We start from the raw sequence: 17,989 nt of genomic DNA on the forward strand, positions 1-17,989 counted from the left end.
TCTTTTGTTGTGATATTGCATCTCAAGTTTGGTCGTATGTGGCGAATTGGGTAGATAGTCCGTTTCCTAAATGGAAGGATTACCAAGAGTTTTGGAATTGGTTAGATAATTCCTTTCCCAACAAAGGAAATCGACTTGTTATAGAGGCTATATGTTTTACGGTGTTTTGGACGTTATGGCGATATCGGAACGGAGTCGTCTTCAATGACATGAAACTCAAGAGATGCAGCATCTTGGACACCATCGTGTTTTTCTCTTTTGATTGGTTATCTTGTAGAATTAAAAATTGTAGAGTTAATTGGAATGTTTGGCTCCAAAACCCTATGAACTCATTGTAACCTTTTTCTAGCTCCTTGCTAGTTTTTTTTTATTTATTTTGCCGTTCTAAAAAAAAATTACATTTATAGTGAAACAAATAAGACAAAAAGTATCACCTAAACTAGCATACGTGATTACGTAAGGAGTCTTTCTATGTATATTTGGAATCTTAGAACATGGCATACGTTACTCGATATCCAATTTTGAAATAATTATAATAACGTCATAATATGAATATATGATTATCAACTTTACAAACTGAAAATACATATAAAAAAGCATATAGTTAACATGTCGATCAACAATTAATTCTCTTACAGTACTTGTTTACTTTATGTTCACATCACATACTCCTATCTTATACTCCCTCCGTCCCAGATTAATTGTCCAGTATTCCTTTTTGAGACGTCCCATATTAATTGTCCACTTCCAAATATGGAAAGTAAATTTGATAAAGTTTACAATATTGTCCCTAATGAATTAATTAAATCACAAAGGTGAGAGAGATTTCTAATTAATTAGTTGAGGGTAAAACAGTAAAGTAAGAAAAAGTACAGTGTGATAATGACATTTCTTAAACTGTGTATTTTTTGTCTAGGGACAATTAATCTGGGACGGAGGGAGTAGTATCTTATCCTATCTTAAAAAGGTGATTGGTAAGTCAGCACTTATATTTATAGACATAATAATCGTGATCTTTTGTTAACTCTTTTTTAAACCGGAATTCACCAACCATCCGTGTATATGATTCATTTCATAGAAAAATTGTGGAAAGTATAATGTGTAATTATTACGGAGTATTATAATTGTTATTATTTTTGCTAAAAAATACTAATACAAATACTAATTACTAATAACATTAAAAATGATTCGAAAAACTTCATCCAAAATATGAAACCTCAAGTACAACGTACAAAACGAAAGCGTTCGAGCTCAAAACTAACTAAATGAACGAAAAGCCCACAAGTACCTTTAAAGAAATAAAAACCAACCACAATCCAAAGACAACACACAAACACACGAAAAACGTAAAAAGCTAAACCAAAGACCTAAGAGAATATCCAATCAAAAGCGACAAGCTAAAGATTACACACCATCAAAATAACAAGCCAACTAAAAAACGTAGACAAAAAAAGACACACGATCAACGCTTGCATATCCTTATGAATTCCGTGAAATTCCTCATCTCATTGCCTTGCACCAGCCTCCTATTACGAATCTTCTTAAACTTATGCGTGTGTTTAGGTTGATCGCTTGAATTAACTAAGATGGCATAACTTTTTTTGCCCGATGCTTGCCATCAGCTTGTCCAAATCGACAAAAGGCAACTCCGAGTTGATGTTTTCCCAGACCGTACTCGCAAGATCCACGAGTTTCTTACTGATAACCTAATCAAATTTTGATGCAACCGCATCGAAATCTTACGAACCCTTCGATCCCCTACAAAAGTTAACAAAAACACTTTCATTCGGGGCATTGGATAAAATCGAAACCGAAGAAGATCCTTGAAAAATCTGTGTACCCGAGGAAGCATCAACGATTTACACCTCAACAAAATGGTTGTTAACTGTAACTGGAGGTTTAAAAGAAAAATTGTTAATGAGAGAGTCCTTGTAAGACGAATTGAAAACTGAATTGATTGAAATCTTAAGGAGAACCGAAATCTTAGGAGCCAATGAAATAGACTCCACAAACATCTACTTCACTAAATCCTCAAAAAATCTGGATCACAAAAAACGACGGGAATAGTAGACGGATCCAGAATTGATTGTATTGGAGAAAATTGTACAAAGAGTTCTATAATCGGGAAAATGGAAACCAGCTCAGGCACAAAATCAACCTCATTAAAAACTACATTATTAGCCTCATTAATATTATTATTTTTTGGGTAAATTATTAAAAATGCACAATTACAAAGATGTCAACAAGCAACAGACTCGAAGACAAGCAACAACCAATTAAGGCTACAAAACGCAAGCAACATAACCACAAAACAAACCAACCATATCACACTTCAAACATGATGCGACTCCTTGAACTTCACCAACATCAACTGAATGTCTATGAGGCCTCAGTTCGAGTCTTACTTGCAAATTTCATGATGAAATTTGCTTTGTAGTAAATTATTAAGTCATTTATAGTCATCGGTGTGTGAGTAGCTATTCATTTTTTTCATCTTCCTAACTTGTATTTTGTTATTACCGTCAGTAAATTGAATCATTGCTAGTCTAATAAATAAAAAATCGAAACCACTAAAATGAAGCAACCTACTATTACGTTCGTTGTCAATTTGTCATTGTCCATATCCGTTTAATACGCCAACTAAAATGATACTCTTCTAACATGCTACAGTAATAGTATTGATTTTTCAACCTATAAAGTCAACTAAAAAGAGACTTTTTAACATCAAAACTACTTAATATAATTTAAATTAACATATTTATGAAAAATGTTTCACCATACCATATTTATATTTTAGGTTAAAGCTACAAAGAAATCATACTCTCTATATTTTAATTTTTGTTCCATTGTAAACTATATACCTCAAATACTCTATAAATTTTTATAAAGTAAACTCATGTCAACAAAACGTTACATCGATTGTACAAGTAAATTAAATATGTGACATTTTTTCTTTTCTTTTAAAGATGACATTGAATGAATATACATATACTTGATATTCGAGGAAAAAATAAAGACAAAATTTCATTCCTCGTCCCTGAACTTTACATCAAATTTGACTCCATGTCCTTTTTCTTTTTTTTGTGCATTCCTCGTCCCTAATGTATCAAAAATCTACATCCCTCGTCCTCCCGTCTACTTCCTGTCAATTTCAGCCGTTAAGTCAAGCATGTGCAAAACATGTGAGGGTACTTTGGTCTTTTTATTTTATTTTTTTTTCTTTATTATTTAACTTATCTTTTTACTCAATCCTCATCATCTCATGTTCATCTTTATTATTTCTTTTCTTTTTAATCTTTCTGTAAAAACATGAACCCCAACACTAAATCAAATCAAATTCAAATTCAAATTCAAATCATGATTCCTAACCAAATTTGTTGGGGAAAACTCAGTAAAATTGAACTATGAATATCGTATAAAATTGAAGGAATAAGAGATTGGGTCTAAACTTTGGAGCAAATTTTCTCAATATTATTAGCTGGAAAATAACTCAATACAAAAGGAAAAGAAATAAAATCCAAATCAATAAAACAATAAACACTTCAGAAAAATTACCCGAACATAAATTAATTCATCGCATGACCATCTTATTTTTTATATGATTGAATTGAGGATTGAAACCTTGTACATGGTACCTGTAGCAGTGACTACTAATTGTTGTGAACGATTCAAGGCCAAAACACGCGGAAAATAGAAGAATCGATGAAGAACAAAAGTATATGTTTTTTTAACTTTTGATATTCGAAATCTAAACTCACGATTTAAGGAGTTTTAGATCCTGGTTTCTTCATGAAAGATCCACAAATGAGATCCCTAACCTTCGTGGGTCACAAACATAACCTGTAACTTCATCTAATTTTCGAATTGAAATTTGGTCCTTTTGAGTACGAACCATAAATCTGAGATCTAGGAATTTATAGTTGGGTTTAATGCAAATTGAAGGCTCATACGGTTTAAGTGAACTATCAGGAAGATGAATCTGAGTTCCTTTGCACATCTGAGTTTATGAGATCTAGGAATTTGTGGTGATTTAATGATATGAGATGTTTGGTAGAGGTGATGATAAGATAAGATATAGAAGTCTGATGAAGAGAGTGATGGAAGAAAATGTTAAAAGGAATAAAATATTCTTACATGACTAAAATACCCTCACATGTTTTGCACATGCTTGACTTAACGGCTGAAATTGACAGGAAGTAGACGGGAGGATGAGTGATGTAGATATTTGATACATTAAGGACGAGGAATGCACAAAAAAAAAAAAGAAAAAGGACATGGAGTCAAATTTAATGTAAAGTTCAGGGACGAGGAATGAAATTTTGTCAAAAATAAAATAATAACTTCTATTACTAAAATAATTAAAAAAAAAAAGTGTTAACAAACTATATGATAAGCTACACAAACTATACTCGGCCTTCTTCTTGCCGCCATCACTACAACCGTTCCACGCCTCGATGTGAGGGGGCGTGTTGGGAAGTTATCCCACATCGGTCATGGACAAAAACAAATGTATGCATATAAGTCAAAGGGAAAATCCCTCTATCACCAATTGGTTTTAGAAAATGATGGACTATTGGACTTATATGTTATACATGTTGTTGGACTATACGACTTATCAATTCTGTCAAAAAGCTACTAAAACAATATAATTATAATTATAATTATAAACAACAATGCTACTCCATACACCAACAAGCACATCAAAATTTACTATTAACAATTTCTATAACCGTTCGAAAGTTCTTATTTTCTCATAAAAGTTTTTAGATTCTAACTCACCAGAAACTTATATGCAACTTATATTTTAAGTTTACCGAATAAAGGGTTAGAAACTACGACCACGTGCTAACAACATATAGTAGGTTACCGAATAAAGTATTATAAACGCCACATGATACTCAAACCTTATCTGTTTACCCGTTTTATTAACAATTTCTATGTAAATGATGATAGACACATACAGTGTCGAATCTAGAATCAAAATTCAATAGGATCCTATAAATTTGAGTGGTACTTTATAAAAAACTTTTTCAAAATATAAGTGTTTACTTAAAAAAAAATCATTAATTTAAAAAATATGTGAGGTTCTATCTTTCAAATTAATGATGTCATATAAAATCTTAATAGTAATTTATAAAATAATAATATTGAATAATAGTGGGTCTTTGACCCCAATGGACACATGAGAAAACAAATGCAAATATTAGAGAACCATGAATACGAAGGAGCACATATCTTAAATACACGATAACTTAGCTACGGGCATATAATAAACATCAAAACCTACACTGATTTTCTTTTTTAAACAATAAAAAGGGTAGAAAATAGTTATAAAAAAAATATATATATATATATATATATATATTCAGTTCATTTCCAACTTCATATACACATTCAATATATTGCAAGCATCTTAGCTTTTAGCCTTGAATCTCCTTTTATTTTTGTTGGTATAGAATAGTTGTGTGATTGTGTGTTTGGGGGTGTGCTATGATGCTGCTCATCTCCCATCTTGTATGTACAGTTCCTCTTGTGAGTTCTAATATATATTTCTGCCTTTCAAAAAAAAATAATATTGCAGGTTTGTAACCTTGTAACCTCAAAAATCATGCATTCTATTATGTCACATTCTAATAAACTCTGGCCCCAATTCTACACAATCAATTATTAAGATTCTATACAATCAATATCAATACAACACATTGTACGAAATCAATAACCTCTACAAAATTTGTAATATTAACCACCAGCCTGCATCCCTTAAGCGACTGGAAAAAAAAAATGATTACGATACGAAATTAGAATCACACAACCTCATCCACCAAAACCGAGAAAGGCGCCTGAGCCAGGCGTTTCTAGAGCTTCGGCAATTCTAAGTGCCATGGTGGCTTTATACACTGCCAGGTCAGCATTCGCCATTAATACTTGAACGTGTTGCCATTTCAGAATGGCCGCCTCTTCTAATCTCTTTTCACTTTCTTCTGCTATGCGTAGATTGTTTTTGGCCGCCTCTTCTAATCTCCTTGCAGTTTCTTTTGCTGTTAAGAATAATTACAATTTTTTTTTATTAATCATTTATGTAGTTATAGTTATACCCAATCTTATATACAGCTTTTTAAGCATGATAAACATAGAACTAAGGAACTAAATTGAATTGAAACTCTTTGATCAAATACATTTACTAAGAAATCCAAAAAAAAACTCAATAACACATTTCAATGGGAATTAAAAAAAAAAAAAAAAAAAAAAAAACGATTAAAACAACTTTTCGAGGGGGGGTAAAAAACTACATACCTTTCTCAGGGTCGAGTTGCTTTTCGGTATGACTCGGTCTTCCCCGTCCTCTAGAAGATCCTTTCTTGCGCCGACCAGCGTTTGTACCATTTTGCTTTACTATCTTACGCTTATAACACTGCCATCAAACTCTTCAGTTAGAATCATACCTTTCATACATATATAGATACACACACATACATAGTTGAATCAATTCCTATATATATATATATATATATAGTAACATTTTTACCTGAAAAACTTCGATAAGTGGAGACCGTTTCTTCTTCCTTTTTTCCATCCAATAACTATACACAGCTTCCAAAACTTCCTTCGATGCCAGCTCTCGACACTTATCAACAGCAGATGCAACTTTAACATAATCACGTGGACTATTAAACATTCCTCTTTCAAAAGCATCGATTATTTTCTCAAACGTGTCTTCAGAAACACGTTCGTTATCCCCAAAATATTCATCGTTAAAACTCTTTAACCACTCATCATCACCAGAATCCATATCATAAACCGCGCAACTTTTTTCCAAAGTTCTAGTAAGTTCGTCACTTGTGGAGCGAATATACAACTCTGGTAGCACAAAAGGTACAACTTCCTGTTGCTTGTACCCAATTACTTTCCGAAAAATCGGCACCGGCACTACACCTTCAACTTTACCTTTTACATTTCTGCCTAGATATTTGCTAACAAGAGAGGATTCTACATTCGCCTGAACCTTTTTTTGTGGAACCTTATTGAAAAGTGAGACCCGTGGGACCCTTCTTATTAAAGATCTCGCCTTTTTAGCTTTCAAAATTTTATCTGCAGAATGGTCAACCGATGACACTTTGTCCTCATGAATTGTGACACGCGTTACAAACGTATAGAAGATATACGCAAAGTTCAAAAGTGAGTTTGAGTGAATATACAGAAAGCAACTTGGAATTGCATTGAAGTTTACAGTAAAGAATGGTATAGAATGAACAGAGTCGAAGACTTTGAAAAATCCATGACTCGTTGCACGAGAATTCTGAAAAGGAGAAAAAAAAAATGTATAATCCATCAATTAGAACTGCTACAAGATTAAAAATGAAACTTTGAACACGATTGTGATACTAATTTATTGCATCTGTACAACTTTTCAACAAAAATGCATAAGTACCAACACTCTTAAGACGATAAAGTCTCTTACATTCCCTAAACTATATATAAAGTCTTAACATTTAATACTATAAATTTCTTTACCATCGCTTCGTTGCACATATAATCTAATTTAGTGAACCTATGCCTTCTGCATAAAGGTAGTAACAGATATACAAAATTTCCTATGATGCAATTCTAAAACAAACAAGCTTGCAAAAAACGCTAACCAGGACTAATCAGTCGGGACCTTGGAGTGAGTAACTGGCAAACTGAAGATTGATCCAATGTTTACTAAATTTGACTTTGACCGATTTTGACTGATTAATCTCTACTTTGACCAATTAATCCTGATTTAAGGTGACCGATTAATCCTCCTTGACCGAGGGTTGACAGATTTTTGACCAATTTAAATTAATGCCAATGATATATCCACCATTATATTTACTACACACCACAATTATGCAATAAGAAGTTGTACTATATGCCTAAACAATTGTACCTTCATGGTGGTGGATGTATCAAATATTATGTGGTACATATATGATTGGCCTTAAATTAATCGGATCGGACCTCTGAAAAAACTGATAAGCTTAGAAGCATACAATACAATTCAATACAATACAATTCAGTGTGCTCATTTAGAATCTAATATCATACAGTAACTGATAAGCTTAGAAGCATCATCATAAATTGCATCAACATAAATAAAATATAATAACACACCTGTAACAACTGAAAGCCAATTGATGTGTAGATACTCGTCCTCGAATCCAATAACAAGAACGAAATAAACTGTGTCCAGAAGAATGAATTGGCCATCCTCAAGTATCTCAACACCAATCGTACGAAACAAGAAAACCGAAAAACGTCAATACCACAATGGCTACCAAATACAATAGGCCTTTTACACAAAACATCGTTTCCATAATAACCCAACTCTGACAAAGTTCTAACCTTCCTCTTCTTCTTCCTAAAATATTTCTTTTCAAACCTCTTATCAAACCCATCATTATTTTCATCAAAAGTTTCGATTTTTAAACTCGAAGTTTCCCCTGCATTTCGCTTTCGTTTTCGAGTGTAAATAGCTCCCAATTGGTTATTATGACCCACATTATCAATTTCACCTTGATTATCAAACATTCTCATTTCTCCAAGATTAATTGCATATCTGTTCGATTTCTTGATTTTCCCCAATTTAATTTCACTTTGATTTTTACCGTTAATTTCCACACAATGATCAAGAATCTTGATCTTGTTTTCTTGCGTAACAAAAACATCAATGGATGTTAATCTCACGTGCTTAAATTGTTGTTCTTGATCATATTGATCGCCAGCAAATAATCGTTTTCTTGATCTTAAAACCCTATCCCCAAAAGCCCTAGTACTTCGCTTCATCTAAAAATAAAATCCCACTAAAATCTTGAAAGTGCAACTCAAATATATGATTATATATCTAAGTATACACACACAAAATTGAAAATTGTAGACGGAAAACTAAATTTGGTGACAAGATTAAACCTGGGTTTTCCTAAAAATCGAATTTTGCTGAGAAATTGATGCGGCTTTCTGTCTAAGATTCTTGTGCGTTCACGGAGACACTGTTGATCGTTGTTAAGGTTTCAAGAACTGTATGTGTTTTTGTGTTTGTGTGTGTTGGAAAGATGAAGAATTGGGCGGGGAAGATCAAGGAGCGGGAAACGTAAAGGTATTTTTATGGCGGTGGGATCGAATGGAGTTGTAGAAGATGATGAAATAATAGCCGTTGGATCTTGGAGGTGCAAGGTAAGTCATTACTCGTGTGTTATATGCTAAAACTAGTTGTGGAGCCCTCGTATCGCCGGGGGCTCCGTTTTGAATGCGAGTTAAAAAAAAAGTCTTTCCTTTTGTGGATCTATTTTATAAAAAAAATAAAATTTCGACATCTAACATTGAAGGGTTGTTCCTTTTGTGAAAGTTTTAGCGTTAACGTTAGTTAATCTATTTTGTAAAAAAGAATATTTTTCGACATCTTTTGATAGCATTGAAGGGTTGTTCCTTTTAAGAAAGTTGCTTCTTTTATCGTTAGAGACAAAAAAAAAAAAAATTGTAGCACAGTAGTGGCCTATGTGTGTCCTACTGTTTGAGCGCAGTGTAGAAGCCGGTAAAGCATGGTGAGTGTTTTTGGTGTTAGTGATGGGATAAATAATAATTTATAATATATGTATAAAGTAAGGGGTTCGATTTTTATTGTTAATGAAAGTTAAGGGGTTGGTTTGTAAAAAATGAAAAATTGAATAGTACTATTCATAACAAATAAGATAAATTTTGTCTATTAGTTATATTGAATTTTAATGAAAGTTAGGGGTTGGTTTGTAAAAAATGAAAAATTGAATAATACTATTCATAACAAATAAGACAAATTTTGTCGTCTATTAGTTATATTGAATTTTAATGAAAGTTAGCGGGTTGATTTGTAAAAAATGAAAAATTGAATAATACTATTCATAACAAATAAGATATATTGGTTTTGTCTATTAGTTATATTGAATTTTAATGAAAGTTAGGGGGTTGGTTTGTAAAAAATGAAAATTTGAATAATACTATTCATAACAAATAAGACAAATTTTGTCGTCTATTAGTTATATTGAATTTTAATGAAAGTTATGGGTTGATTTGTAAAAAATGAAAAATTGAATAATACTATTCATAACAAATAAGACAAATTTTGTCTATTAGTTATATTGGTAATTAGTTGTTTTATCGGATACGAGTAATTTTTTTAAATTTTTACGACTTGAACTTCTCCCCCATATACATATTTTTATTCAATATTTCATATTCAAGTATCATGATACTTCCTTGTTTTCTAATTTAAAACGAGATTCGTGGTTTATATCGGATAAAATTGCTCAAATCATCCTTGAGTTATATCTTTTTATCAATATTCATCCCTTCAATTTAAACTTCACAAGGAGTCCTTGACCTGATCTCAAACTCATCCCTAGCTCTAAAGATTATTAACTCCCGCTAAGTTTCACCCATAAGCCGGTCAAAATAGGCAGGTACATGATCGTCAAGGCTAGGGTGTAGGATAATTGAGCCATGCGTTGTTAGAGTTACGACAATTGGAGCCGTATAACGGCGAGTGGTAATTTACTAATTGTATCGATTAATGTTTTGAACTAGAAAAAAATTCGACCGCGCGTTGCTGCGATTGTATTCTACGCGCGGTCGAATTTGTATATACGTTGTTTGGTACCTAATATATCTAGTAGGTTGGGTTGCTTGTTGGACGCGTATGTATATGTATGAAATAGAGCCCAAAATATTTAGTGTTTTTTTAACGATGTTCGTTTCGCGTATAATTAGTCGCGTTGTGTTCGTAAAATTATTTCGAGTTGAACGGTGGTCTCGTAAAAATTTAACTCGCACCGAGCGAGAATATAGGGCCCGTTATTTAGTGTTTTTTTAACGATGCCCGTTTCGCGTATAGTTAGTCACGTTGTGTTTGCGAGATTTTTTCGAGTTGAACGGTAGGCTCCGAGAAATTTAACTCGCACCGAGCGAGAAGATAGAACTCGTTATAAATTCGGATGGAATTAGTTTTTTTTTTTATTTTTATAAAATTATATATTTACACTTTCTACCCCTGAAAAAGTGTAAACTTGATGGGTCGTTGTGTAAATTGAGCGGGAGTTGAGAGACCGTTTGTAGTGTGAACGAAAACTCAAAACGACGATGCGTTAAAACCAAAACGACAAAAAAGCCGGTGGCTTTTAGTATATAGGAGTAAAATAAGTACCTGGATTTTGGTAACAACCAATACTCCATAAGAACTACTGAACAAATCTATGAAGTTAGATAAATGTATATCTCAATTGAAGTATGTTCTAGAGTATAGCAAAGACACAAAGGTGCTGTTTGTTTTTTAAGATGTTTTTGTCTGAAATCTGCGAACCATATCTATAAAGAAGATGTGGCCTGAAGGTCTGTAGACTGACACTTGAAGACTGTTTGTTTTTACGTCTGCTAAATACAATTTGAAATCTTGAAATATTATAATTTTCAGTTTTTTTATATCTAAAACGATAAAATTAAACGTAATAAGAATTTTTTTTTTTTTTTTTTTAAAGAATCACGTTCATTCGTGTAAAGAAATTAAAAATATTTTTGAATGACAAACAAAATTTTTCATCATGATCTAATATTACATCGATCAATAGGTTGATATAAATCGGTATATTATCAAAAACTTAACAAAATAATATGTTGTTAAATTTATACATAAAATTAATTGCAGCGTAGAAATCATTTAACACATTCAAAACCAACACTCGAATACATACCCCCCACACACACACACACACAAAAAAAAAAAAAACAATCAAATATAAAACCCCAATTTTTTTTTTTTTTTCCCTTTATATTCCAAAACCCCCTAATTTTTCTCAAATAAAATTACACAGTCAACATAATCTCATGTTTCTAAAATTCAGTAAATAAGATGAATTGATATCACATTCGTAACCGAGTTGTATTTTTCAAGTAACAAAAAAATGGCATACAAGTATAAATAGGCCGCACAAGTAGTGGATTTTGTTATTGCATATAAGTAAAAAATGTTATCCACAATTATATACTTTATTTAATTTTGATTTTGTTATTGCTATAAATTTTGATTGATGGGTTTCATCAGCACAAGAGTGTTGACTTCACTGTGAATTAAATCTTTGATTGATGGGTTTAATGAGCTTAGCTTGCTTGATTTCCATCACATAAAAGTTCTGTTGATTGATTAGCACGTCGGAGATGATGGTGTCGTCAGAGGTGGTGGTGCCGCCGGAGGTTGTGATGACGTCGGAGGTGGTGGTACCCGCCGGAGGTGATGGTGAAGCTGGAGGTGTGAAGTGGGTGGGAAAGGATTGGAAGAGAAAGTAGATGGTGAAGAATAGAGAACTGATGAAAATGTCTTCAATGTTTAGAAGCTATATTCCAGAGCTGAAAATTGGAAGACATATGAAGATCTTATCTTGTCTTATGTCTTCGAAAAAACAAACCGTCTTAAATGACAATGTCTGCCCGCCCGCAGATATAAGACTTAATAAGGTCTTCAATAGGAAAAACAAACAACACCAAAGTCTCTTCTGGGAAACAAGGAATCGAGCAACGCATTATTAATGTGTGTTTTGCTGACGACTTATTTTTATTCTCAAGTGCTGATATTAAATCTGTACAAGTTATTAGTGAAGCGCTAGCTGAATTTAAAGAATCTGGATTAACGTCGAGCCTCCCTAAGAGTATAGCTTTTTTCTGTAATGTCACTCAGAGCAAAAAAGATGTAATCCTTGGATGTATGCCATTTGATGAAGGGACACTCCCGGTTCGCTACTGAAATGTCCCGTTCTTATTGATTAAAAACGTTCCATATTAATTGATTTCGTTGCGAGGTTTTGACCTCTATATGAGACGTTTTTCAAAGACTGCATTCATTTTAAAACAAACCATAACCTTTATTTCATCAATAAAGGTTTAAAAAGCTTTACGTAGATTATCAAATAATGATAATCTAAAATATCCTGTTTACACACGACCATTACATAATGGTTTACAATACAAATATGTTACAACAAAATAAGTTTCTTGAATGCAGTTTTTACACAATATCATACAAACATGGACTCCAAATCTCGTCCTTATTTAAGTATGCGACAGCGGAAGCTCTTAATAATCATCTGAGAATAAACATGCTTAAAACGTCAACAAAAATGTTGGTGAGTTATAGGTTTAACCTATATATATCAAATCATAATAATAGACCACAAGATTTCATATTTCAATACACATCCCATACATAGAGATAAAAATCATTCATATGGTGAACACCTGGTAACCGACATTAACAAGATGCATATATAAGAATATCCCCATTATTCCGGGACACCCTTCGGATATGATATAAATTTCGAAGTACTAAAGCATCCGGTACTTTGGATGGGGTTTGTTAGGCCCAATAGATCTATCTTTAGGATTCGCGTCAATTAGGGTGTCTGTTCCCTAATTCTTAGATTACCAGACTTAATAAAAAGGGGCATATTCGATTTCGATAATTCAACCATAGAATGTAGTTTCACGTACTTGTGTCTATTTTGTAAATCATTTATAAAACCTGCATGTATTCTCATCCCAAAAATATTAGATTTTAAAAGTGGGACTATAACTCACTTTCACAGATTTTTACTTCGTCGGTGGCCACTGGTCGATTCACGAACCTATAACAAATATGTACATATATATCAAAGTATGTTCAAAATATATTTACAACACTTTTAATACATTTTGATGTTTTAAGTTTATTAAGTCAGCTGTCCTCGTTAGTAACCTACAACTAGTTGTCCACAGTTAGATGTACAGAAATAAATCGATAAATATTATCTTGAATCAATCCACGACCCAGTGTATACGTATCTCAGTATTGATCACAACTCAAACTACATATATTTTGGAATCAACCTCAACCCTGTATAGCTAACTCCAACATTCACATATAGAGTGTCTATGGTTGTTCCGAAATATATATAGATGTGTCGACATGATAGGTCGAAACATTGTATACGTGTCTATGGTATCTCAAGATTACATAATATACAATACAAGTTGATTAAGTTATGGTTGGAATAGATTTGTTACCAATTTTCACGTAGCTAAAATGAGAAAAATTATCCAATCTTGTTTTACCCATAACTTCTTCATTTTAAATCCGTTTTGAGTGAATCAAATTGCTATGGTTTCATATTGAACTCTATTTTATGAATCTAAACAGAAAATGTATAGGTTTATAGTCGGAAAAATAAGTTACAAGTCGTTTTTGTAAAGGTAGTCATTTCAGTCGAAAGAACGACGTCTAGATGACCATTTTAGAAAACATACTTCCACTATGAGTTTAACCATAATTTTTGGATATAGTTTCATGTTCATAATAAAAATCATTTTCTCAGAATAACAATTTTTAAATCAAAGTTTATCATAGTTTTTAATTAACTAACCCAAAACAGCCCGCGGTGTTACTACGACGGCGTAAATCCGGTTTTACGGTGTTTTTCTTGTTTCCAGGTTTTAAATCATTAAGTTAGCATATCATATAGATATAGAACATGTGTTTAGTTGATTTTAAAAGTCAAGTTAGAAGGATTAACTTTTGTTTGCGAACAAGTTTAGAATTAACTAAACTATGTTCTAGTGATTACAAGTTTAAACCTTCGAATAAGATAGCTTTATATGTATGAATCGAATGATGTTATGAACATCATTACTACCTTAAGTTCCTTGGATAAACCTACTGGAAAAGATAAAAATGGATCTAGCTTCAACGGATCCTTGGATGGCTCGAAGTTCTTGAAGCAGAATCATGACACGAAAACAAGTTCAAGTAAGATCATCACTTGAAATAAGATTGTTATAGTTATAGAAATTGAACCAAAGTTTGAATATGATTATTACCTTGTATTAGAATGATAACCTACTGTAAGAAACAAAGATTTCTTGAGGTTGGATGATCACCTTACAAGATTGGAAGTGAGCTAGCAAACTTGAAAGTATTCTTGATTTTATGTAACTAGAACTTGTAGAATATATGAAGAACACTTAGAACTTAAAGATAGAACTTGAGAGAGATCAATTAGATGAATAAAATTGAAGAATGAAAGTGTTTGTAGGTGTTTTTGGTCGTTGGTGTATGGATTAGATATAAAGGATATGTAATTTTATTTTCATGTAAATAAGTCATGAATGATTACTCATATTTTTGTAATTTTATGAGATATTTCATGCTAGTTGTCAAATGATGGTTCCCACATGTGTTAGGTGACTCACATGGGCTGCTAAGAGCTGATAATTGGATTGTATATACCAATAGTACATACATCTAAAAGCTGTGTATTGTACGAGTACGAATACGGGTGCATACGAGTAGAATTGTTGATGAAACTGAACGAGGATGTAATTGTAAGCATTTTTGTTAAGTAGAAGTATTTTGATAAGTGTATTGAAGTCTTTCAAAAGTGTATAAATACATATTAAAACACTACATGTATATACATTTTAACTGAGTCGTTAAGTCATCGTTAGTCGTTACATGTAAGTGTTGTTTTGAAACCTTTAGGTTAACGATCTTGTTAAATGTTGTTAACCCAATGTTTATAATATCAAATGAGATTTTAAATTATTATATTATCATGTATGAATATCTCTTAATATGATATATATACATTAAATGTCTTTACAACGATAATCGTTACATATATGTCTCGTTTAAAAATCATTAAGTTAGTAGTCTTGTTTTTACATATGTAGTTCATTGTTAATATAATTAATGATATGTTTACTTATCATAGTATCATGTTAACTATATATATATATATCCATATATATGTCATCATATAGTTTTTACAAGTTTTAACGTTCGTGAATCACCGGTCAACTTGGGTGGTCAATTGTCTATATGAAACATATTTCAATTAATCAAGTCTTAACAAGTTTGATTGCTTAACATGTTGGAAACATTTAATCATGTAAATATCAATCTCAATTAATATATATAAACATGGAAAAGTTCGGGTCACTACAGTTACCTTGGGGTCCCTTTGGTGTCATCAAGATTGCTATATAGAGATTGCAAGGTTTTAGTTGATCAAGTGAGGAACACAGTGGAAGACTGGAGAAATAAATACCTCTCTTTTGCGGGGCGGATTCAATTGATTATTTCTGTTCTTTCGTCCATGCAGGTATATTGGGCTTCTGTCTTCGTGCTTCCTGACGCCATAATCAAAGAGATGGAGAAAATTATGCGCGGTTTCTTATGGTGTCAAGGAGAGTTGAAGAAAGGAAAAGCTTAAGTAAAGTGGGATGATGTGTGTAAACCAAAAGAAGAGGGTGGTCTCGGGATTAAGAATCTCAAACATTGGAATATTTCTCTCATTACCACTCATGTATGGCATATTCTTACCCATAGACAATCTTTATGGGTAAAATGGATCCACACATACCGTCTTGCAAATCGAAATTTCTGGATTGTTGATGTCACCGGAGATGCAAGTTGGGGATGGAGGAAAATATTGAAATTAAGAGATGTAATTCGCGACTATTTCGTTCATATAATTGGTAATGGGAAAGACGCTTCAGCATGGTATGATTCTCGGTTGCCTATAGGCCTGTTAATTAAAATTATTTCAGCTAGAGACATATTCAGCGAGGGGTTCACGTTGAAGTCTAAGGTTGCCGATCTAATTTGCAACCATAAATGGAAATGGTCGAGGTCATGGGAGACAAAATATCCTCAGCTATGCAATTTAACTCCTCATGTCCTCACTCAGGATCATGATAAGCTATCATGGAGAGCTTTTGATGGTAGCCATAAAGGGTTCAATGTTAATATTATATGGAATACCTTATGCCCAAGAGCTAACCCGGTTCCATGGTATTATGTTATAGGGCACTCTCACGCTATTCCGAGTCACGCATTTATTATGTGGCTTATTATGGGAGAAAGGTTAAAAACTTAGGACAAATTAAAACCATGGAAAAAACATGAATCAATGGTCCTTCTATGCCCATTTTGTAAAATGCAACAGGACGGAAACGATCACTTATTTTTTTTACGCGTGGTTATACATCTCAAGTATGGTTAAAAGTTTGCCAATTTGTTGGTTTTCAACATATGAACAGCTGGAAATCAGTTGTTGCTGTTATCTTGCCAGTTGCTCATAAAAGATCAAGCAGAGTGGTGGTGCTTAAGCTCATGTTTGCGGCTATGGTTTACTATATATGGCAAGAGAGAAATAACATAGTTTTTGGAAAACAAGTGCGCAAGGAAGATCAATTATTCGAGACCATACACTTGATGACCAGGTTGAAACTTATGTCCCTTCGATTTAAAGATACTCTTCAAGCTCGACATATGAAGGACCTTTGGAAGATTCCATAATGTGTTTGGTTGGTTTGTTTGGGTCGTTTAAGTAAGTGTATGTTTTAGCTTATGTTCGGGTTGGTTGTGTGGCTGTTGTTTCTCTTTGATTAGAGAATCGTTTTTGTACTATTTCTTTATTCTTTAATAAAATTTACGGGGGTAACCTTTTACTCAAAAAACAAGGAATCGAGTCCTACCTCATTGATTGAAGATCCAAAATTTGTTTTGCAGGTATTCTATTATTTAGACTCTTTTTGCCATTTTTGGTGCTTCTGGTGCAGCCGTGCAGGGTACTTGAGTCATGAGTGGAATTTAACAGAAGTTAACAATCGTTAGTGCTAGAGATGAGTTTGAGACAAAAATATCAGTTTAATTACTGCTTGTGCACTTTTTAATTGGAAGAGATGAAAATAGATAAAAGAATATAACATAAGGATAAGTTGAGCAATTTTGTGTTCATATTATTTTAAAAAAATATATTTATTTTTATTAGAGATAAAATAAGCTAGAAGTTATATTTTATTAACTTGGTGTATTATTGTGTAAATTCTTGTATTCTAGAATACAAGAATTTACACAATAATACACCAAGTTAATAAAATATAACTTCTAACTTATTTTATCATAGATTAGAATAAA

At 32.5% G+C, this 17,989-nt stretch overlaps 1 protein-coding gene across 1 annotated transcript; it reads left to right on the plus strand.

The window, feature by feature from the left end:
• The first annotated feature begins 9,123 nt into the window (after positions 1 to 9,123).
• On the plus strand, positions 9,124 to 17,686 carry LOC139863373 (uncharacterized). The gene is made up of 7 exons (XM_071852011.1): positions 9,124 to 9,192; positions 12,189 to 12,271; positions 12,604 to 12,769; positions 16,170 to 16,258; positions 16,397 to 16,933; positions 17,110 to 17,184; positions 17,632 to 17,686. The coding sequence occupies exons 1-7, from the start codon at positions 9,124 to 9,126 to the stop codon at positions 17,684 to 17,686; spliced, it is 1,074 nt and encodes a 357-aa protein (XP_071708112.1).
• Positions 17,687 to 17,989: the final 303 nt, after the last annotated feature.

Source organism: Rutidosis leptorrhynchoides, chromosome 8 (genome assembly GCF_046630445.1).
Source record: "Rutidosis leptorrhynchoides isolate AG116_Rl617_1_P2 chromosome 8, CSIRO_AGI_Rlap_v1, whole genome shotgun sequence".
Taxonomy (NCBI): Eukaryota; Viridiplantae; Streptophyta; class Magnoliopsida; order Asterales; family Asteraceae; genus Rutidosis; species Rutidosis leptorrhynchoides.

What these genes read in the sequence shown, in the direction of transcription:
- LOC139863373 (XM_071852011.1), top strand. Translation starts at nt 9,124, where the DNA reads ATGGCGGTGGGATCGAATGGAGTTGTAGAAGATGATGAAATAATAGCC. An exon ending in TTGGATCTTGGAGGTGCAAG is followed by an intron (nt 9,193 to 12,188) that starts GTAAGTCATTAC and finishes TTGATTGATTAG; the next exon opens with CACGTCGGAGATGATGGTGT. An exon ending in TTCTTATGGTGTCAAGGAGA is followed by an intron (nt 16,259 to 16,396) that starts GTTGAAGAAAGG and finishes TCTTACCCATAG; the next exon opens with ACAATCTTTATGGGTAAAAT.